The following is a 23,300-nucleotide window of genomic DNA, read 5'->3' as shown; positions in this document are numbered from 1 at the left end:
GCATGCCCGGCCTGTTAAATAGCTTGTAACCATAACAACTGTGTGACACAAACTCAGTGCTTTAGTCATTAAATAATGTTGGGCTCGGTTTGGTTTCGGACATAACAAAACAGAATGACTGTCGGGTTTGGACAGAAATATGCGGCCCGTGCCACACTCTAACACACACACACACACACACACACACACAAGGAAAACCAGACATTATCATCAATTTATAAACACCCCCCGGACACCCCGGACAGGACGTCAAAAGTGGACATGTCCGGGCAAAAGAGGATGTTTGGTCAGCCTGCATATGGGAATAATAATTCCCACATATTCAGAAATGGCAAACCCACTATATAGTGGACTAGAGTGAGTAGTGAGTGATTTTGGACACTGCCCTGGTCGCCTGTTCCAATGTGCATTCACTGAATGCTCGGAAGGAGTGTTGCCTAGACTCTGCAGGACCTGACTTGGATGGATTTTTCCTACCAAGGAAGCATCCTTGACTTTGAGAGGCACCAAGTATGAAAATTGCTTAAGTTGTGTGTAACACTAAGCAAAACTTTAGTGACTTTATTCTCTAGCTGGCTTTTGGTTATATGCCTCAACAATCAGGTGTTAGGAATTAAACTTGTACAAACTGCATATTTCATTATATATTTTGTTATCTTTTGTTGTAGTTGTAGTGATGACGCCTGTATTTTAAAAAAGAAAAAGACCGGAAGTCTTGATTCTCGCCAGCGGAACTCAGGCAGCAGGCGGAACAGAAACAACACTGCATTGTTCAGGGGGAACCATAACATCGTCGGACACTGTGTGGTCTCTAAGCTGACAGCGTTTTTGAAGGTATGTTCAATGCCTTACACCCACAACACAAATGTTAAATGACAGCACTGATAAACGGAAAGAAATGTTTTTATTGCGCTTTGAGCAAAATTACCGCATTTCCAGCTTCACGTGTGTTTGGCTCACTGGCTCATACTTAACGTAGACTCACACACTATGAATCCACGAGGGTGTATTTTGGTTTATGTTCGTGGCAGACGACAGACAGTCGTAGTTTCGTCCAGTAAGCAAGCTGCTCCCTCCACTCATGTCAGAGCAGTCTGTAATGTGTAACTTACCAGTAGCTTATAGCAACACATTGTCTGTAACTTACTGTCATCGTAGCTCTTGGAATTAGCAGGCCTTAGTGAGCCTTGCTTGTATGTGTATGAGGTTGTAAAAACCTCGATAATGTAAGTTAGATTAACGTTAATCGTCGACCTCAGAATTGTTAAGATCTCTAAAAAAGAGAGGCTCAAATTCAGCCTAGCTTTGCCGAGAAACGTCAGAGTCAGTATAATCATTTTCATGTATTGTTCAATTAAATTGCTTTTAATTTTGGTTGTTTGGTTGTGAGCCAACTTCTAAGTCTCATAAACCCAGACATTTGACTTGTGTTACTGTCGCCTGTTCTCTCTCTCTCTCTCTCTCTCTCTCTCACTCAGACGTTAACCCAAAGATATTTATTATTATATAAAATATACCATGTAAATATACAATATTCACATTTGAGAAGCTGGGTTTAGAGAATTTCTGCTAATTACAAAAAACAATTAATAGTTGAATGAAATGGTTGCCGATCAGTTAACATTGACTAATGGACTGATCAGATAGTAGTTGCAGCTTTGCTCGCAATTGGCTATGCTGTATAATAGTCTAACAGCAAGGGGCATTCAAAATTATGATGTGAATATTATGTTAGTGAGCCTCTTCCACAGATGTCCATTCAGTTTTTTTTTTTCCTATTTCCATTATTAAGTGTTGAGATTCAGGAGTCATATTCTCTCACCTAATCCAGCTGCACAGTGTACACTTACTCAATAATAATAATAATAATAAGTAATTTAACACACATATTTCAGATAGATGTTTGTCAGCTGACTCAGCTCACTGATGGTGTATACATCCCACCTCTTAACTTAAATGATTTTTTTCAGTGTACTGTAGCCTGACTGTCTTGTATGTTTTGTATAATATTTGTATGAAGCTGTGGATGAGGGGTTGGAAAAGATCTTCAGCTCCTCTAAAAAAAGAGACATGTTTCTGAAGAGGCATGGATGACCATGTGATGATTGATTGGTTAATGAGATTTGTAGATTGCTCCTCCTCTTGTGCTGTTCATTCATTTGCAGTTCTGACTGTTACAAATACACATATTGATGCTTTAACGGGGGGGGGGGGGGGGCTTGAGCATGTTTAGAGGACTTTCAGCTGAATACCTGATGCTAATCTTGCAAAACAGTGACTCATTTGGCAGGTTTACATTGCACATATGCTTTTAATGAAGCCATCTGATGCTTCTGTATGAAGGCCTGAGGGAAGAGCATGAGCTCTACCAGTACAGGTTTGTGGTACTGATATGTCAGTCTGATGTCAGCATTGTGTTGGAGCAGGGATGTGTGAAGCAGCAGAGAAGAACCTGTATGCTGTCTTGGGAGCCAGCCCCTCAGACTCAGTCCAGCAGCTCAGACACAGGTACCAGCAGCTGGCCTTACAGGTAAAAAACTGCTCTGTCTGTCTCTGTATCAGTATGAAGCAACACAGCCACCACTGCATACTGTTTGAGAGCAGGCCTCTGTCTGTTGGTCTGTACAGTTCTGGGCTCAAATTAGACAATAGGCACAGCCGGAATGAAGCCCAAACAGAGCAGTGTTTCCCGTATTATATTATTAAATATCCCTATGTTATTTATCTTATTTATACGACGGCATGTCATTTCTGTCTCTACATGGTCACGCATTTACAATTCTCCTCTGCTGTCTGTATCACGCATGGCAGAGTTCCGCCCCACTGCACATACACATGCACAGACACGTGTGCAAACAAACACACAGGTGAGCACACTATTTGGGCAGCATTTTCTTGACCGAACTCGACCCAAGTCGGAGACAGTTATAACCGAACCCGACATGAACCCGACACAGTTTGTTACCTGACATAGATATTGTTATGGACAGTGTGGCTGCTGTAATGCACAGTCAAACACGCCGCTACACACAATCAATTGGAGCGCAGTTTATAATGTTGTGGTCTTCAATGAAGTTGACTGAGAAAACAAAAAATCAATTGGAGCAGAGCCTGTGTTGCGTTCAGGTGTTGTCACGTAAATAACAAATTCCAGCACTTGAATAGGCCATAGCACAACACAGCAGCATGTCAAGTGGGCTGAACCCGAGCAAAATTTTTGAGTTGCTATCTGACAGCCCCCCAAAAGCTGTAAACTTAGGGGAAACACTGCAGAGGGTACATCTGACTGATATCAAACATTATTTGTCTAAATGTGTAAAACTAAATGTTTATCCAAACCCTGACTTGTTACAGACCAACTTCACATTTTGTCAAGGCTGTCCTAATACAACAAAACATGCCTGTGTGTATGCTGAGGAAGTTATGGTCACTCCTGTTCATACTGGCCGTAGAGTGATCCTTTCACAGCACTGTTACATGGTAGCAGCAGATGGGGAACAACATCTGTGGTAAAATAGATAATAATAATAAAAAATCCAGCTGAAAATGTATTTCTAGTTTGAGTTTAACAAATCCATTTGTCTGTGTTGTGTGTGTATGGGCATGTACAGTACCATCCAGATCGTCTCAGAGGTGAGTGTCCTTCAGAAGCAGAGTCTGCTGTGAAGAAGTTTCTAGAAGTTGATGAAGCTTGGAAGATCCTTAGTGACCAGAACACCAGGAGACAGTATGACCTGCAGAGGAGAGGTAAGAATACACGTTTCACTTTATCTGCTTCTGTGTCATGGACATGGTCATTGTTTAGTTTCTAAGACATGAAAAACTTTTTTCTTTTACTTTCTTTTATTTGTGTTGATATGCAGAGGTGGTCCTAGCACATTTGATGCCCTTCTTTTGTGCTAGGAAAACACAGAAATCTACACTATAAAGAAAAAAGTATTTTTTAAAGTCATTCAGTCCTTCATTACACTACCTTTGAACGAGTGCAAATTTAATAATACACATTTATGAAACAACCTTTAATATAACCTTTTACATGAAAAACATAAAAAAGTAACTGCTTCAATAACCTTTTTAATATTTAAAATATGTCATACTTCCCTCTGTAATATCTATTGGAAAACATCAGCAAATTTCTCCCTTAAACAGATGGATTTATTCAAGTTTCTCACCAAAAGCTTAGAAGATTATGCTAAAAAGATTACGTTAAACACATGAAAACATTTTGATTTACCTTCACCTAATACACATTTTTTCTGAATAAAGCTTGAATGCATTATAAAGTAACTCAATGCAACATCCGTCAGTAGTTATTTCTGAACTCCAGCTACTGACAGCCAACGTTAACTAGCTCTCCTCCTGCTGATGTCAACACGGATTTGTTCCTCACAATGAAGCATTGTCAGGGAAACGGTAGGTTGCTTCACCTGACTCATCCATAAGGAGTTAACTGCGTCCTTTCGTCCTGATGATGTCCCAGGGAAGATTTCTGTTTGTCCTTGTTTTCTATTGTCCCTGAGACAACCAGACGCTATCAGTCTTGAGCCCCGCTTTTTAGCCTGCACAGAATTGATGTTCCACAGTAAAAAACATTGGCCACTGCCATCGATGAATGTCATCTTTTTTTGCTGATAGGTCTATAGTTAGTTAACAAGGCAAAAATTGGCCGTTGTGCGGCAGTTAAATAGGCACATCCCTCGTATCTCATGTGGATCTGTCATGTGGTTGGCAACACCCCATTCACAATAAGGTCAGAATCAGCTCTGATACTATTCCAGTGTATTGGATCAGTACATCCCTACACTCTGGCCCATCCATTCATATACCAATATTTGTGGTGTCTTGAACACATGAACCCCTGCATAAATACTGTTCTAGAATATGTATAATATCACAAATCTGCTGCCTGTTTTATAACATCTGACAGTGCAGAAATGTTGATTGACAGGACGTTACTTTGGGACTTTGGTTTTAGTCCTATTTGCGGACATACTGGTATAAAGCCTTTTATCCCTGCAGCTGGCATGAATAAAAATATAGGGAGGGAGTGCTGGTCAGTTCATTACTGTGGTTGTACGAGGGTTTTTAATCCATTTTGCCCTGGTCACACTAGGGATGGGTACCAAAACCTTGTATTAAACGGGCCCCGGGGCCAAATTATTGAAGACCATAGTATTGATGCTACAAAGTGTGGTTAAATTTTACAAGAGCTGATGCTGACACTGCTTGTTACCACAAGTTCAACAATGCCCTTGCATGTAAAGGCAGAAACACGAGCAATCTTTCCAAACATCTAGTGAAAGTGCATCACATACAGACAGAGAAATGCACCGTTTTTGATGGCCTATCTCATAGTTCATCTCCGGTTACGCCATCCTACTCGGGTATGTTATAGTATCCCGAAAAGCGCTATATACTGTAAATCCAATGTATTATTATTATTATTATTGTTGTTATCATTATTATTATTTTTATATTAATTAATTCAGGTTGCTTTGGTTCCTAGCATTTTTTTCCCCTGTTAAAGGGTTTTTGGGGGAGTCTATCCTTATCCACTGTGAAAGTCCAAGGACAGAGGGATGTTGTATGCTGTAAAGCCCTCTGAGGCAAATTTTCATTTGTGATATTGGAGTTAATAGATAAAATTGAAAATTGAAATTGACTTCAAAACAGTACTGTCGTAGAATGTTAATTTATGTACTGAACTTACATCCATAGAAAATAATTAGTTACATTTTTTTTCCTCATAAAATCCCCCAAAAAGAGCTGACAAGAGTACCGCATGGATACGCAGTATCAGTGAGAGTAGTAGTATCACTAAAATCCCATTCCTAGGTCACACTGTGAGGGAAATAATACAAATACAATACAGCTTGTAGTACTTGGAAGTTTTTATGATCAGTGGTTCAGACACTTCTCAGCCAGAACCACAAAAGTATGAAGGTTTGATGCCCAGTTCTACTTTTAAGTTTTGTAGGCTGGAAAATTTATATTTCACATTCCAATATTGACCCAAAGTCGCTGTGAGGAAAAAAATGTCCTGATATAGATAGATTTTCAGCTGTAAGAAATAAAATAGATATTTGTTTTCTGTTGTTGTGTGTGCAAGCCCCATGCTCTCCCTTATCATTAGTCCTGTTTTGAGTTATTACCAGTTCAGCAGCAATTGAGATGCATGGGCTTACACAGCATACGTACTGTCTTTCTCTCTTGTTTTTAAGTGTTGTGTCAGTTGCTGTTTGTAGTGGTTGTTTTATCCCTGAGAAGCCTAACCAGGGACAAGCATTGCAGATTAGTTACGGCAAAAAGTCCCATATACATTGCATTGGTTGTATTGTAGTGATGTGTCGGTCGCGAACGAACCGGTTCAAAGAGCCGGCTCTATTAAGTGAACGATGGGAGCCGGCTGTTGTATGCTGCTGTTTTGCACATTGCAATTTAGCTATTTCTTTTTATTATGTTATTTATTTATGATTATTTGTGTTTAAATAAAAATTGAAAATGTCAATAGCCGTCCTTTTTTATTTCTGTGCTTAAGTTTTTAAAGGTGTTTCTATCTGCTTTGTGCAGCACAGTGGTTCTACAAGCAAGTCAGTGCATTCATTGGGTGGTTTCGGAGAGTTACAAGGGTCTGTAAATGCAATGAAAACAATTGGCTACAGCAATTTATTGATATTAGAAAATGTAATTTTTACTTGTGAATACTTCAGTACAAAAGATGTATTGAATTATTTAAGTGATATGTGTACACATACATATGATAAGCCAAACAGCGCTAAATTTGGCTGAATTATAAAATGTATAAGTGGTAAAATGAAGAGCCGTTTGGGAGCCGAAAGAGCCGGCTCTTCATGGTGAGCTGGGCCAAATGATCTCGCTCACTAAAAAGAACCGTAATTCCCATCACTATTGTATTGATATGTAACAAATGAAACAATATTATGTATCGTCCTTGTCACAAAAGTGAATAAGACTTTTTTTTTTTAATTATTCCACACACAGTGTAACACTAATTAAAATCCAAGCAAAGTTTAGCACTAATTATTCATGGTTCAAGTCATTATCACTGTCAAGCTGCACAACTTGATAATGACTGTTTCCTCAAGAGTGAACTGTAAAAAAAATTAAAGTGTGTGAAATCCATCTGTTAACCTGTCTATCCATTGTTCTATCTCTAGTCCATCTGTCAGTCCATCCATTTATCTGTCCTTACATCTATTTTCATCCATCTATCCACTGATGGCTGAGGTTCTGTCCTAGATCTGTTAATTTTTTTTTAGAATGTAGAATATTTGTTAATTCATTAAAAAAATCTCAGTTACATAAGTATTGAGGCCCTTAATTCAGTCTGTTGTAGAAGCACTTTTGGTAGCAGTTTTAAGCTTTGAGTCTTCTTAGGTAATTCTCTACAAACTTTGCACTCTTCATTGGAATGTTATTCCCATTCTTCCTGGCAAATCTTATCTTTTTTTTTTTTTTTTTCACTCGCGTTATTGAGTTTTCACAGATGTATCAACAGTACAAACATACTGACACAAAAATAATACAGTGTGGCACAAACACCAAATAAAAATACAAATAACAATAATTCGTTGTCTGGGGCGTTGTCAGTATTCAAATAAGTGTCTTCAAGTTAGGGATTCTTTTAGTTGGTGTCTTGTCTCATATGGATGTTCCATTTTTTCCAGTTCTTTTTAAATGTATTCTCTTTAATTTTGAAAACACATGTCAACTTTTCCATCACTAAAATTTCTTGGTCAATTTCTAGCCAGTGTTCCTGTTTTGGGGGGCTTACCTTGAGCCAGTGCCTGGTAATAGCTTTCTTATTTGCTCCAAATAAAACTGTAGTCAAGTAAATATCTTTTCTTATCACAACACCTTTAATGTTCCCGAGATACATCATAAGGCAGGTATTTGGGATTTCATATCCCAAAACATTTTGAACAGCCACATGAATATTTTCCAGTATGACCAGATCTTTGTACAGTTCCAAGAAATATGCGAGTGGTAGGCCTCCATGCTCCTACACAGCCTCAAACATTGTTGCTGTGTACCAAGCTGCCTGCTATTTATTTTGGGTGTTGTGAAAAAGCAGGGTAAATTCTTCCAGCAGAATTCCCTCGACACTAGTGAGTTTGTGAATGTACATTGTGTCTCACACATTTGGTATCAGTCTTTCTCTTTTATTTGAATCTTCAACTCTGCTTCTTATCTTTAATTTTTACTTTTTATTTTTTTCTCTTTAATCTTATTCTATTTAATGTCCTTTGATTTTGATCAATAAAGTATATCTTATCTTACCTTATCTTCCAGTATTGCTTTGATGTAAAGTGTTGAGTCCCCTCTACATCCCCCAAAGCTTGGTAGGAAGCAGAGATGAACTGAGAACCCTTCTGTTTGTATACTTCTGCAATCACCTCAGTCATATTTTTTGAGATTTCCTCTGATCCCTGGCTTAAACTTTGAATCATATGCAAACCATCATAATGTATGAATCGCTCTTTTTAATTTGCATTTTTCCATGATAACATTCCATATTTCTAGAGTAAATGCTACTACTGGATCCATTGCATGTCTCAAAGTTTCTGTCAAATATTTGTCTCCCACTAAGATCTGGATCTGGTAGTCCTGTATCTCCGTTTCCATTTCTTTACATCGAAAAATGGAAAGTGTGTGGTCTACACCAACAGGCCAGGGGTCTAAGCTGGGCTCCATAAAAGTATTCCCTAAGATTTAGTAAAGCCATTTTACCTCTACTTTTAGGCAGCTGAAGAGTCATTAGTTGCGATTCCAAATGAATTGAGAGATCATCTTATCGCCGGCTATAAAATTGTCTTGGGGAACATTGATTAGGAGAGATTGAAATTAATATAGTAGCTTTGGTAGGATATTCATTTTAACTGTCTGAATTCTGGCACTGAAGTCTAAAGGAAAATATTTATTTATTTATTTTAGTTTTTAGGAGGCAGATCTCCTTTGTTTCATAGGGATGTGCATAATTAATATACTCAGAGGTGGAGAAATTATTCAGACCATTTACTACAGTCTAAGTACCATACTATTAAAAAAAAACTTTGTAAGAAGTTTTAGCCCTGCACTAAATTGTCGCTTAAGTAATAAATATTGTCAGGAAAATGTAATTAAAGACTATAAGTAAAAATACTCAAAAAATTCTCAATGCATAAAAGTGTCCCCTGTGACTGTTATGTATGATGTCATTAGATTATTGTTACTCATGCAGTAATATAAAAGCAGGGTTTTGCTGTTGTAGCTGGTTTAGGTTAAAGTTAAATTTTTAAACTATTTTGTATGGGATTGCAATTAATGATCATTATCTCATTATGTTGGTGGGTATTTCATTTATAACAAAACCTCATACTTTACAAGCTCTCTCTCTTTGTATGTTTTGTGTGCAAAGTCACTAGAGCTCTCAGATAATTGTATAGGAGTAAAAAGTACAATATTTCCCTCTGAAATGACGTAGAAATATAAAGTAGCATGTAAAGCAAAGACTCAGTTACAAGTACAGCACTTAACTGTAGTTAATTACATTCCACCATCGAATATACTGATAAAATAGCGTTACTGTGAGTGATCTTACTGCAAACAATCGTTTTGCTTAGCATGGTAGGCCTGGCATGTACTTTTTTTCCCAGAGTCATTTCCCTAAACACTGCACTCACCAATGGCCAGGTGAAGTTGGTGCCCAAAGCACTGCACTAGCAACTTTTTAAAGCCTTTTTGTTCCACTGTTGCAACAGGGACCATATGTTTAGCGATGTGGTAGGACACCGCATTAGTTATATTGCGCCACTTGGCACTTCTCTTTTCATAGGGCACACCACAGGTAAACGAGGCCTGCATCAGGCTTTGTTTCAAGGCAGTAGACTGCGAGGGTTTTGCAGCCAAGGCAGAGGCCACAATGTTTAACACACTCCTTGTACAGAAGTTTATGGAGCTGTTATAAATGGTGATAGAGATTTGAAGTGCTTCCACTTTTGGATGTAACTAGTGCTGCATGATTAATCTAATCGCAATCGCGATGTCAGGCTGTGCGATTACATAATCTCATAAAAGGCTGGATTTAGTGTAAATAAATGTCAACGTGTGTGCCTGTGAACGTGACTGCCTCTCCTGTAGTGTGTGGAGTTTGTTGACATTACGTCCACAAGCTAACCTGGTGTGTGCAGCATGTATGGTGAGGTGACCACCCGGCGTGCAGCAGTGACCAACATAGACATGACAACGCCTGAATGCAACACAGGCTCGCTCTGCTGTAGGTACAGTGACGTGCTGTGCTGCTGTGTGAGCAGCATGTTTGACTGTGAATAACAGCAATCTGTTGATGGTCATTTACACTGTCCATAACAATAACTATGTCAGGTCAGGTCAGTGCCCCCCTGATATAATGTAGGGGAAACACTGAATCAAGCAAGAAGACTAATGATACCATTTTTTTGTATTATATTGTAATTGCAATCGCAAATAGCGATATTGTCCACTCAAATCGCAATCGCACATTTTTATCAGATCGTGCAGCACTAGATGTAACCCCTTTGTGGCATTCTCTACAGATTACTTGGCTCAGCTGCTCATCAGATATTTTAAATCTGAACCAGCTCCAAATAATTGAACCATTGTTTTTCTTTTTACAAACCAGTTCTTCAGCAATAGTAGTGTAGACCTGTGCTTCGGCTCCCTCCATGTTGCAGGACTTGAGCGAGCAGGGCCGTGTTAGCGAGCATGCACAGAGAGTGGGGGGCCGGGGTTGCACAGTGAGGGGAGAACTGCAAACACTGGCAAGGCTCAATATCGATATAAAAGGTATTTCTTCATCCTATACCTTATTTGTTTTAGCTGTAATATTAGTTGTTCCACTCCATAGACTGTAAAATTAATGGATGCAACTACCATTATGTCACCCATTAGGAGTTCCATTTTGAAGCCTCGAGTTCTGCATTTCAGCTGTTGCCATCTTGGTTGGAGACTGAGAAGCCGAGGGCACTATCAGCAGACAGCTTGTCAATGAAAGCAGCCTGCCCTCAAGTATGCGTAATATTAAGTCTTAATAAAATGTAGTCAGATGAGTTATATATAAATTTATCCCCCATGCAGTTGTCATGAAGGGGGGAATTAGCTAGAGAAAACAGTTTTTTTTTTTGTACCAGGCTGTAAACATGTTTATATCTACTGTAAAGTTAGACATTTTAACATGGGGGTCTATGGGGATTGACTGGAGTAAGCCTCAAGTGGCCATTCAATAAACTGCAGATTTTGGAACTATAGTGTTGGCTTTTATTTTTCAGCCCTGGAGGTAACTGCTTGTTCAAAACTCTGTATTTCCATTGTCCAGTGTACTCTCTGTTACTTTACACTCATTATTTCTTTTCATTGGTTTGAGGTTTGACTGGGGCTCTTTCAGTCACATTATCTGCACCCTCTTCTTTGTGGCATCTGACTTGAGAATTAGTGCCTCCTCCTGGTTATCTCAATGAACAAACGTCCATTTTTATTTTATTTTTGCAGATTCTCTGACAATTTGGTTAAAATTTGCACAACCTTAGGATGAAAACCCAACTAGAGATTTGTCCTGAAGCCACTCCAGCATTGTTTTGGCTGTATGCTTTCCAACTGGACAGTAAATCAAGGGGGCTTGTCACGACACCTGTCACTCATGATGTGACAACAATGATTGGAAGCTGATTCTAGGAGTATGGGCTGTAAAAAATTGGCCCATTTAGATAAATCCTGTGTTTTTGTGACTACCAAAAACAATCAGTTCTAAGGTTAAGTAACTAATATTTTAATATTTTCTTTAATAATCTTCTTGTCTTTATTGTAAAAGATAGGCAGGGCTTAGCCCTGCTAGCCCATTTATACCAGCCGTCTCTGATTATTAGGGATGTCCTGATCCGATATTCGGATCTGTATCGGCTGCCGATATTAGCAAAAAACGGGCATCAGCATCGGATCGGACTGTATGGAAAAATGCCGATCTATGAACTCCGATCCAGTTTTTCACAGATTCCGTGCCAGGCTTTCCGGCCAGGCCAGCGCTCCGCGATTCAAGCAGTCTATTCCAGTGATCCGCTCCAGCTCTTACTATCAGTCCACCAGGCCAGCATGCAGACGGCAGACATACATGGAGGGTAGGAAGAGTAGCGGTCAATTTAGTTAACTATTTGTTTTCTGCTCTGGTTTTTTGAGAGTGATATTTTTATTTGGTTTACACTCTTACTGTTTAAGTAAAGAGCACTGATAGCATTGTTTGGGGCACAATTAGTGAAATTGGAGCCATGGATGAACTACAAAAACACTACTAAAATAACTGAAAAGGAAAGGCTGCATTGTTTGTTAAATGCCAACAGTGTCTTGTGGTGTTAATCTATTTTTTATTTATTAGGGGAGCAAAGCACAAGTGTGTGGAGTCTTGCTGCTATTTTAATTTCATTGTTAGACATTTTAAAGATTTCTTGTGTTGATTCATTTTCTATTTATTAAGGGGCCAAAGCAGCCAAAGCAAACCAGCTATATTTTTTATTTAATGTTAATGTTCAAGTTTAAAGTTTGTTTATTTAACCCTGTTAACAATAAACAGGTCAGTTTCTCATACCAACTGTTGTGGATCATTCTAACTAACCTGATTAAGTAGTTGTTCTTTGCTTGATCAAACCTTTTCTAACATGACTGACAACAAAATAAGTGAATATTTATAATACGTGCTTGGATCGGATCGGTATCGGTCAAAACTCAAGGCTGTAATATCAGTATCAGATCGGAAGTGAAAAAGCTGGATCAGGACATCCCTACTGATTATCATGTTACAGCTGAAATAATAAGACAGCTACAAAATAACTTACCACTATGAAACGTCCTGCTCCGGTCTTACTGTGCATTCACACCAAAAGCGTCATGAGCGTCATAAGCGGCCGGCAGCCATTCATTTTCAATGTACGCTTGCTACGAAGGGCGTCAGGGGCATCGGCTGCAGCGAGCGGCGCGATGCCAGTGACCAGAGCATCAAGTAGAAGTTGAGAGAAGCTGAACTTTATGCAAATGAGCAGCGCCGCTGCCGAAGCAGCAGCCAATTGCAGACCGGGATTCGGGTACGGAGGTCTAGCCTCCCCCGGAGCTGTACGGTGAAATTCACCGTGGAGTTGCTGGGTTTGCAGGACTCTGTGGACCCAGACGGCCAGAAGGCTCCGGGCCCTGTGTTTCCTCAGCAAATACGCCGATGCAATACAAAGGAGGCTTCCCAAAGTGCGATTAATGAGCTGCCGCTTATTTACCACCAATTACATTTTTCAGTGGTCCTATGTGCCAACAGGAGAGTAAAATCATAATTATAAAGGACTCATAAAGGCTATATGACTGTGTTCATTAGCGTTATTTTAATTGTGCAATGAAAGTCATGGATAATACAAAGTGAAGACATAAATGATAGTATATTTGTTCATCCTTGTAAAGTGAACAGCTGTGTCAGCCTTGATGGACACATCTGCAGCAGCCGGCCCCGCCCCTTTGGCCGCTGCAAGCGCCTGCTGGAGCTGCTGCCAGGCAGCGCGATGCCAGCGACCTGAACGACCACTGGCGCTCATGACGCTTTTGGTGTGAATGCACAGTTAGTTGCGAAGGAGCTTCGGAGTCTATCGGCTCGTGTTTCTTCACTCAAATTGATGAGGGCCAACGGCTGCCATTGTTAGCTTAGCCTCAGTTGTTGTTCTTTTCGGCAGGTGAAATCAGATAAGCTAAGGGGTGTGATGTTTCCGATACACGCTCTAAGCATTGCACCAGTCACAACGGACTGAGTGAGCTGACCAATCAGAGCATACTGGGCTGCTGGGGAGGCGGGACATAAGTCAAACACAGCGTTTCAGACAGAGGTGTTGAAGCAATGAGCAGTACAAGACAGATAATGTGTGTTTTAAACATTAAAGCACATTAATCTATTCCACCTGACCCCAATATTACATATTTATATCAATATGACCCTGAAAATAAGCATAACAGGTCTCCTTTAATTGGACCTCATGGCATGGTTTTTGACCTGACAGGCAATTGTGAATTGTGGGACATTAAATGTATAGGTTTGTGCCCTTTTGAATCTAAGTCCAGTCACTAAAGTTGTCTGCAGATGGGCTCCAATCAAGTTTTAGATATAAGGATGAAGGATAATTAAAACAAACAGGATGCACCTGACCACAGTTTGGAGTGCCATTGCAAAGGGCCTGAATACTTAAGTAAATGAGAGATTTCAGTTTCTGAAATTGGCAAAAGATTCTAAAACCATGTTTTCACTTTGTCATTATAAGTTATTGAGTGTATGGGTAAAAATAGTAATTTTATCAATTTAAAGTTACACTTATGCTTGTCCTCCTCTTGCTAAAATAATGATGTAATGCTTAATGCTTCACCAGCACTGGAACTGAAACAGGATTGGCCTGTGGATTCTACAGTCTATCTGGACGACATGACCTGGGATCCAGGTAACTACACGCCATGTACACGAAAACACTCATGCCTCAAATAAGGTCTCTGAAAAACTACCTTTATGATGTTAAAGAGTGTCAAAGTCAACACCAAGCAACAAAGTGGTGCCAGTGGCAATCCATCATTTGAGAAACTGTTCAAGGTTAATATAATAAGACATGAATGTCTGTTTTGGATAATCCAATTAACCCATTTAGACTGGCACCAGCATTTGTGTGTATATACCTTTAAGACTGGCTGCAGCATCCATGCGTATGCACCATTAAGACCGGGATTGACGTTCATGATAATCATGCCCTCATGTATTGCAGGTAAAGGTAACTGCACATACAATACCTAGCATGCTCAGTGTCAATGTAAAGTAAAGTCTGTCACAGGGAATGTGCACCTGGTGTAAATAGCCAATAAAAAAATAACGTCATTCGTCCTTCCTCTTCTTGCAGCTATTTCCAAGAAAACAGGTGAAGAGGCATGTCAATTGATTTTTCAATTGACAATTTCAATTGATTTTACATTCCAACTGACTTTAATGATACAACCTGCTTTAGCAAAGTAAAAGCATTGCATACCATAAAACTTTACTTAATAGCCCGGGTTGTTATTTGATTAAATTACTGAACTCAACAGGCTTTGGGACAAGCGTCTACAGTATATGAGACAGGCCTTTAATTCCTTTTACACATACCTTTTAATCAGCAAAGATTGGGAAATACAATCAGATTGTTTAGGCTTCAGATTATAAATCAATTATGAATCATTCATTTGATCTAGCTCCGACAGACAGCGCATCAGAGAGAGAGAGAGAGTTACAGTACTCAAGGATTATGGCACCCAGCATACCAACACAACCCCACTTTATCCAGTTAAAACAAAACTTGGATACATTTTTATGGAAAACCCTTTTTGATTCTTTTGATCTGAGGACGCTTACAGACTAAAGGAATAGGAATAACTTACAGGGTTATGGTGGTCTGGACACATCATTTTAGGTAGCCAATAACCTGCTTTTATACATTCAAAGACCTTCTATAAAACAAATGAACTGCTTGGCAACCAGACCAGGCGTCTAATTGAGACAGGCGTTTATTTGTCAAAATGTGTAGTCACACTGGGCTACTAATAGGGGCTGGACTTTTAAGTGAGGTTTAATGGTATGTTTGTATGTATGTGTATATATGTATCATTTTCCTATATAAAAATGTATTTCTTATAATAGCATGAATAGCAAAATAATCTTGTCATCATATGTCGTCATTTACGATTTGGGTTAAATGTCAGTCATAATAATGGAACATGGTCATGCTCACTGTCTGATTGGGGCCGGTAAATCTATAGTTTTCCCTCTAAAATTGGAGTGTGTGTTATTTCAGATGAGTGTGTGTATACATACAGCTGTCGCTGTGGAGGAGGATTCAATGTCTCTGAGGAAGAGGTGGAGGAGGAGACACAGAGGAGGCAGCTGGATAATGAAGAGGAGGACACAAAGGACGAAGAGCACAGAGGAGTGGTTGTTTGCTGTGATACATGTTCCCTCAGTGTGTATGTCACATGGTTATTACGTAGAAAGACTCAAATGTTAAAATGCCAATAATAATCCTTGTTTGGAAACCTGCCGAGCCTGGCTACCTCACAATTGTGTCAACATTACCCTCTATGGAGGAGGACACCAAATCATCAATGTGTTGGTCAGTCGAAGTAAAAAGTGGAAGAGTTCTCTCAGTGTCTCAGACTTTGCCTTCACTGTCTCCATCACTTCTGTTAAGGGCCCCATGAAGCAAGGCACCAATAAAACCGCTTACTCATGCTCTTTTTCAACCAACATGGAATCGGTTCTGTTCCTACACCTAATTATGAACCGTTCTGAGCATTTTGACTAATAAATAAATTGGTTCAGACCCTGAAAAGTTGGTTCTCAGTTGGAACCAAAAGCAGGTTTGTCTTCACTGGAGTTTGAACCATGATGACATCAATGGCCATGTCATACTATACAGGTTGGAAAGAGGATGGACAGGGCAACAATGGAGAGGTCAATGGAAAGCACTTTGTGCTACATTTTTGTATGAAAAGTGATTTATAAATAAAGATTGATTGATTGATTGAAGTGAGAAATCATCAAAGAGAGTGCAGTGGTCTCATTAATAGTTGGTTCATGCTTGTTTGTTTGTTTTTTTGCATAAAAACAAATGTATGTACCAAGAACAAATGTTCGCAGGTAATTGAGATAATCTGTGATTTTGCTTCTAATGCTTATTTCTGTTGTGCATTGTGCAACACCCTTCGCTGGTGACACATCCTTGATTAAAATGGTTAAGAGTAAAACTAGTGGAAATGCAGGCTGATTGACTAAAGAGCACTGAGGTTCCAAGAATCCTGAACGGAACCAGTTCAAGAACCAGAGCTTGGTGGGAAATTGGAATCACTAAGAACACACTGTGTATGTGGGGAAGTTTGTAAGTTGACTTGTTAAGTGAAGCTGCTTATAGCCAACCTTCTAATAGCTAAGAATGTGAACATGTCTCTGACCAGGGCTCCTCAGCCATGGCCTGACTTATCCAGGCTAATTTTGTTCTTTAAACACAAGTTTGACTAATCTTAAATTTACTGTTTGTCTATAACAGTAGAAAATGATGTGCTCTTACTTTAACAGTGTTTCCCATACATAGTCTAATTTGCCCCGCCATAGTCTCCAAAAATCAGCCAGATATAAAATGCCTCAGGTAAATGAATGTCACTCTGTAGTGCACGGACTCGAGCACCTAGAATTTTTTTTGGCTTACTTTACTTTGCAGGTCAAAACTGATCTCCGCAACAGGCTGCAGGGAGAGCATCTAGCTGCCTACCTGAGGGTTGCCATAAATGGGCCTGTCCTGTCCTGGCGTTCAACTACGGGTGGGGACGGATAGCAAGTCAAAAATTTTGCTCGGGTTCGGCCCACTTGATATGCTGCTGTGTTGTGCTATGGCCTATTCAAGTGCTGGAATTTTTTTATTTACGTGGGTCAGATTTGGACAGGAAAATGCGGCCTGGGCCGCGCTCTAGAGTGCTCACCTCTGTGTGTGTGTGTGTGTGTGTGTGTGTGTGTGTGTGCGCGCGCGCACGCGTGTGCGTGTGTGTGCGTGCACATCGGGGCGAAACTCTGCTGTGCGCGATACAGAGAGCAGAGGAGAATTGTAAAGGCGCGACCATGTAGAGACAAATGACATGCCGTTATGTAAATAAGATCAATAACATAAGGCTATTTAGTTTGTTTAATAAAAGGACAAGGTATAGACCTGTTATATAGGCCTGGATATGACGCATCTGTAGCGCCAAATAATATAACTGTAGTTTCTGAAGAGCTAAGACAAAAAAAAAAAAACCCAGCAGCGGCGGTGCGCATATTCTGCCATCATAACTTCACCTGATTGATGCTTTTAAATCAAATATATACAAAATTTCCTACCGGAGGAGAGTGCCTCCGGACACCGCTAGAAGGTTTGGACACCCCCCATAGTCTCCAACAATCCTGTGGGAAACACTGTTTGAAATTAAAAAGGATTCATATGATTGTTTGGGAAGTTTTTAAATAACTTTGTATCTTAAATCTTATCTTAGTGAAATTGAATTGGTCTTTGAAGTGCATTGTTCTGTTTTACTGTATTATTTGTATTATTATATTTTTATACTGTATTATTATCATTGATTAGTATGTAATGTATATGAATTGAAAAGGTTACTGTTAAAGATTGTGATACATACTAAGATAAAACATTTTTCTATAGGTTCCTGTAAAGAAAAGTGATTTATATCTAGAAAATGAGTTAATGTATAGAGTTCACCTTGAAAAAAAAAGGTTTTGCCACAGGTTCATGCTCAATGACTTGTTCTGTCAGCTCAAGATCAGAAAGACTTGTACCAGATTATGAACTGACTCAGTTACTTACAAATGCAGATCTGTGCATTTTCTCCTACAAACCGTTTTACTTAAACCCCAGTAAAAAGTGTTTTGTTTTTTGGTGGCCGGGGGTTAGCTGAAGTCAAAACAGCTCTCCATAGACATTAGCTGGTGCTAGCTAGCTAGTTCTGTTGGCTTGTTTTCGACAATGGAGGAAGATGATACAAGTCTCTCTGAATAGGGTGCGTGCAGAAATACTAATTCCAAGTGCCGGAGCACATTCTGGCACAAACTGGCCTGTTTGTAAATTCAGAGCACTGTCTGAATGTACCGTTCGGTTATCCAGAGCACCGCACTTTTGGAGTGGCAGAGCACAGTCCAGGCAATCTGTCTGGGAAGATGGAGCAGCAGAGAGTGAATTAATGATGAACTTAACTGTTTGTTAATTCATGTAGAAATGGAATGCTACATTTTTTCAATCAACAGGACTCTCAATTTAGTGTAGGTCATCAGGTCACTCACTCTAGTGGATGGATGGATGGATGGATGAATGGATGATTTGACAAGATATTTTTATCCTTCACACTGCTGCAACTCTTAAAATCTCACTTTATTTTATTTATAGTTTTACAATTCTATGATTCTATAATGTTGTGATTTTTATTAACTTTTTATGATTTGTTTCACCTATGAGTTTTTTAAATGATTGTAAGATTGATGGTTTTGCTATGATTAGTGGGTTAGGGATTTGACGGAGAAAGACTGTGGTGAGTTCTATTTGATCCACAGTGCCACTACAGGGTGGTAGATTCTGGGGCAGCTGTGGGCTGTACCCGACACAGACAATACCTGCAGTGAGGTTAACTTTTGAGAAGACATTCGGTTAATCTATGTCTGTTGGTGAGTCTGTGCCTGTAGGGAATTGTATGTCCTGATTGTTAATGACAGAAGGCCTAAAAGGTGAATGTTGTAAGGGTAATTAGGTCATTGAAAAGTGACTAAAGACTCTGTGGCTTGTGACAACCTGTATTTTTCCATTAGGTTGCACCTCCCGTATAGACCCTTTTAAGGCAGACGTCACAATGACATCAGTTTGTTAGCTGGAGGCAAAACACAACTCGCCACCACAGGGCTGTAGGCTACATAGGAGTCTTGAAATGTCGTCTTGTATTATTGGGAGCCAGAGTAGATGGAGTCATGGCTCAAAACTTAGATTTTATCGCATACCAGTTGCCATTGCCCATCAACAAAAACTTAGACAACTATGGCTAAATGCAATAAGACAAAGGAGTGGACAGAGGTGATCATCAAAAATGTTTGCATGTGCAGCACACACTTCATATCAGGGTAGGGGGAAAAGTATTTACTCTTGTAGGGATCAATAATGTTATGTGTATTAAGGGTTATCATGTCCACCTACTAAGAAATTGGGGAGTTATTGACAGGAATTTTGGACTTCTCTGTTATGCTAACTTTCTAGCACACTAGTTTGTTACGTGTAATAAGGGTTATCATGTCCACATAATCAGAAATTGGGGAGGTACTAAGAGGAATATTGGATTTCTCTGTAACGCAAACTTTTTAGTGCATTAGCTAACGTTTGCTTTGATGGCAAAACAAACTGTAGGTCAAGTGTCATCCTCCTTTGTAGGATTGGCATAGTAATCAACCACAAAGCCTGCCATCCCACCTTCAGCAATCCTGTCAATCATCCATCCACTGTGAGAGGGAGTGAGAGCACACGGTAAGGCCAATCTGGTCCCGTTGGTCAGTGTTTACTGATTCAAGTAACACTCGCGGTCCGGAAAGAAAGAACGGAATGGCTGGAATCGGGTAGGAGGTGTATACAAGACAGAAAAATTCTTCCATTCGGGTTCTGAAAAGGAATATTCCACCCCTGTGCACCCGATTAGATTTTCTTTCGGGTTGGCTGTTTTCATTCAGGTTGAGGTGTTTACAAGGAGCATTTCTATTCGGGTAGGGCTTCCAACCCAAATGCAAAAGGAATACATGGCTCCATGTAAACGAACGTATGGTGCATTGTAAATTCAGTCTGACGCTCTACACGAAGATTAGAGCCCTGATGATAGAAGAAACAGAGCATTATATTTCTGTGTAAATTACAGAACGGGTAAGTTAATCACGCACTCTGCAGAGTGCCAAGAGTGTGCTCTGCCACCTAAGAGTGCGGTGTTCTGAATAACCAAACAATACATTCAGACACCGCTCCGAATTTACGAACAATCTAGTTTGTGCCAGAGTGTGTGCTGGCGCTCAGAGTGAGTATTTCCGAATGCACCACTCATATCATCTTCCTTCATTGTCTAAAACAAGCCAACAGAACTCACTACCTAGGCTGGCCAATGTCTGTGGAGAATTGTTTTGCCTCCAGCTAACCCCCACCCACCAAAAAATGTCATACTGTTTACTAACAGTAAAAGGGTCTATACACACCCCAAGAGCTCCCACAGTCACACCCACCTACTCACCAATTTGTTGACTGATGGCACCATTATTCAACTTCCCTATATCAGTCATTCATGTCGGGGGCAGAGGCAGCAGCAAGAAAGAGTCTGTATGTCGGTGCAGCACACCCATTGATAAGATAAGAAGCTTTATTGTCATTGTACAAAAATATACAACGAAATTTCTTTTGGCAGCAATCTCTTGTAGCAGCATTGTGCGGTATCAGAAACAAGGCTAGGCCATTAATCCCTTTCACGTTTCACCTGCCATCCTCTGATCAACCTCCACTCCAAAACAGAGTTCGCATTCTCTGGATTACTTGCCATTCACAGCCTGTCACCTGTTTCTCGAAGTCGGTCAGTATCCACACACCAACAGCCTGCAGCAGCAAAAACCCGGACTGGATCTGCCGACTGACTGGACTGGACTGACTTTGACGGACAGACTAAACTAACAGAGAAGTAACAGACTGTAAGGACTGTGAGTAAACTTTATTCTTTTATTCTAATTTCTTTTTTAAGTTTTTTAGGCTAAGTGAGCTACATTTGTGTTACCAACTAAACTGAACAGATTTTTTTATTGTGTTGGACTGTGGGGGAATATTGGGTTCTAATTTCCCCCCAAATATAATTTACACTCCTGGGTGTTGAAATTGTTGTGTGTTGTTGTGTTATTCTTTTTGTGCCGTCACTCAATATAGGGTGTATGTTCTTGGTGAAGTACATCCTTTGTGAGGTTTTGTGTTTAAAACAAACAACTAAAAGGCAAACAAAAAAAAACCCATAACTAACTAAAACTTGACTATCTTACATGCTGGGAGGGAGACATGGCTGGCACCCCAGAAAAATAAGACTAACCTAAACTAAACAAATTAAAACAAGAATAAATAAACTTCTACCTCAAACTGACACAAGCTGAGATTAAGCAAATTAAAATACGTCTGTTTAACTGTAAGACCCAAATTTAATTTATTTTGTCCACCAGATTTTCTTTCTTTACCTGTCAACACCATTCCTGTGTAAGTTATACCTTGTGTGTGCTGTCAGGCTCTCAGCAGTGATATTACAGTGTTGCGGATGGATGTTGTACGGTAGACCAGTGACACCATCATGGGGATTGTTATGAAGTGATGTGATGGTCTGAAGAGGCTACTTGTGAGGTTTCACTCAGGCAGAGTGAGGGGTGTCTGTACACTCTGGGGTCCTCGTTACATGTCTGAACCTGCCTGATAGCTGGCATGATGCAGCATACCTGATGCTCATCAAATACATCACACGCAGATAACCAGCAGCTACCTGTCTCTCAGGAGTGGGGTTTAAATCTCATACGCAGCCTGAAAAAGTCACCTAAAAAGCCTATCCAAGGCATACCCAAAGTAAACTGAAAGCTGTACTTGTTCCATCTTTCGTACATGTACAGTACATGCATAGTCTCATTTGGAAGGTCACACTCCCAACAGCCTCACATAGTCCAAATTCAAAGTAGATTACAATTAATATTTTACACGTCTCTTTAAGGTTTTGTACAGGTGCTTTTCAAAAAAAAAAAGGGAAAACAATAAACTGAATGTGTGATTACGAGAGGAAAAACTAATTTACACAGACAGAAATGTTTTAGGAGCTTACTGTACACAAAAACACTTTATAAAACCTGCTCTTCAAACACCTCAGAACTATAGGGAATGTGTTCCTTGAGGGCAGCCCTGGTTGGCAATGGAGGCCATATCAACAGCACTGGAAGCTCCTATTGGCTCAAGTGAAGTGTCAATGGAAAGGCCAGAAGCTCGCCTCCATTTTGAGACATGCCACTTGCTTTGTTTATATATTATAATTATTATTATTGTAAGTAACTGCTAGTAATTGTGAAAATATCCTCCCAAAATAACATAATAATATTATATTAAGTTTATGTGACATTACCTTGTGTCAAAGACAATTTACACCTCAAACTGTCATTTGTGTCAAGATACATCAATATAGCGTCCCTCCAAATTGCAGATATAACACTGCATTATTTAAAAACACATTTGTTATTATTTTCCACATATCTTCAGTGGTGATCAGTGAAACTGAGGACTAAGTGTCTGTTTTTCACAAGGTTTCATTGTAATTTATTATCACGGACGGTGGAAAGAAGACAACAAGAAACAAAAATAGAGGGAAATCAAGAGGGAGGCAAATCATAGTAAAACTATATCCTATGACCCTGCAAAATGATCCTGTGACCACCTAGGGGTCGTGACCCCCAGGTTGAGAAGCGGTGCCCTAAATGACAGAGCTATTCTCCTCTCAGCGGGGCTGCGACAGGCACACAAAGGGATAAAGGCTGGTAATGACTCTGCTCTCTCTCTGGTCACTCAGCCTGCAAAGGTCACAGCTGACAGAAGCTCAGAGTGATGATGATCTCTCATCTATTATCCCCCCCTAATCCATCCATCCATATCTGCCTTCCTCACAGAGAGGAGGTGAAG

At 39.8% G+C, this 23,300-nt stretch overlaps 1 protein-coding gene across 2 annotated transcripts; it reads left to right on the top strand.

The window, feature by feature from the left end:
- The first annotated feature begins 752 nt into the window (after positions 1 to 752).
- On the top strand, positions 753 to 16,607 carry dnajc24 (DnaJ (Hsp40) homolog, subfamily C, member 24). 2 transcript variants are annotated; one of them, XM_078168273.1, is made up of 5 exons: positions 753 to 834; positions 2,427 to 2,530; positions 3,612 to 3,747; positions 14,418 to 14,486; positions 15,883 to 16,607. In XM_078168273.1, exons 2-5 carry the CDS (start codon positions 2,429 to 2,431, stop codon positions 16,068 to 16,070), a joined length of 495 nt encoding a protein of 164 aa, XP_078024399.1. In that variant the 5' UTR covers positions 753 to 834; positions 2,427 to 2,428; the 3' UTR covers positions 16,071 to 16,607. The 2 variants fall into 2 exon arrangements, with proteins under 2 accessions (XP_078024399.1, XP_033491596.1); XM_033635705.2 differs by having other exon boundaries at positions 15,861 to 16,607.
- The last annotated feature ends 6,693 nt before the right edge of the window (positions 16,608 to 23,300 follow it).

The sequence above is a fragment of the Epinephelus lanceolatus genome, chromosome 5 (genome assembly GCF_041903045.1).
Source record: "Epinephelus lanceolatus isolate andai-2023 chromosome 5, ASM4190304v1, whole genome shotgun sequence".
In the NCBI taxonomy this organism is placed as follows: domain Eukaryota; kingdom Metazoa; phylum Chordata; class Actinopteri; order Perciformes; family Serranidae; genus Epinephelus; species Epinephelus lanceolatus.
This window is presented reverse-complemented; position numbering and strand designations above follow the sequence as displayed.

Bases quoted from the DNA above. Each gene is read 5' to 3' on its own strand.
- dnajc24 (XM_033635705.2), top strand. From the start codon at position 2,429: ATGTGTGAAGCAGCAGAGAAGAACCTGTATGCTGTCTTGGGAGCCAGC. The intron at 2,531-3,611 runs GTAAAAAACTGC...GGGCATGTACAG, and splicing joins ACCAGCAGCTGGCCTTACAG to TACCATCCAGATCGTCTCAG. The intron at 14,487-15,860 runs GTAACTACACGC...GTGTTATTTCAG, and splicing joins CGACATGACCTGGGATCCAG to ATGAGTGTGTGTATACATAC.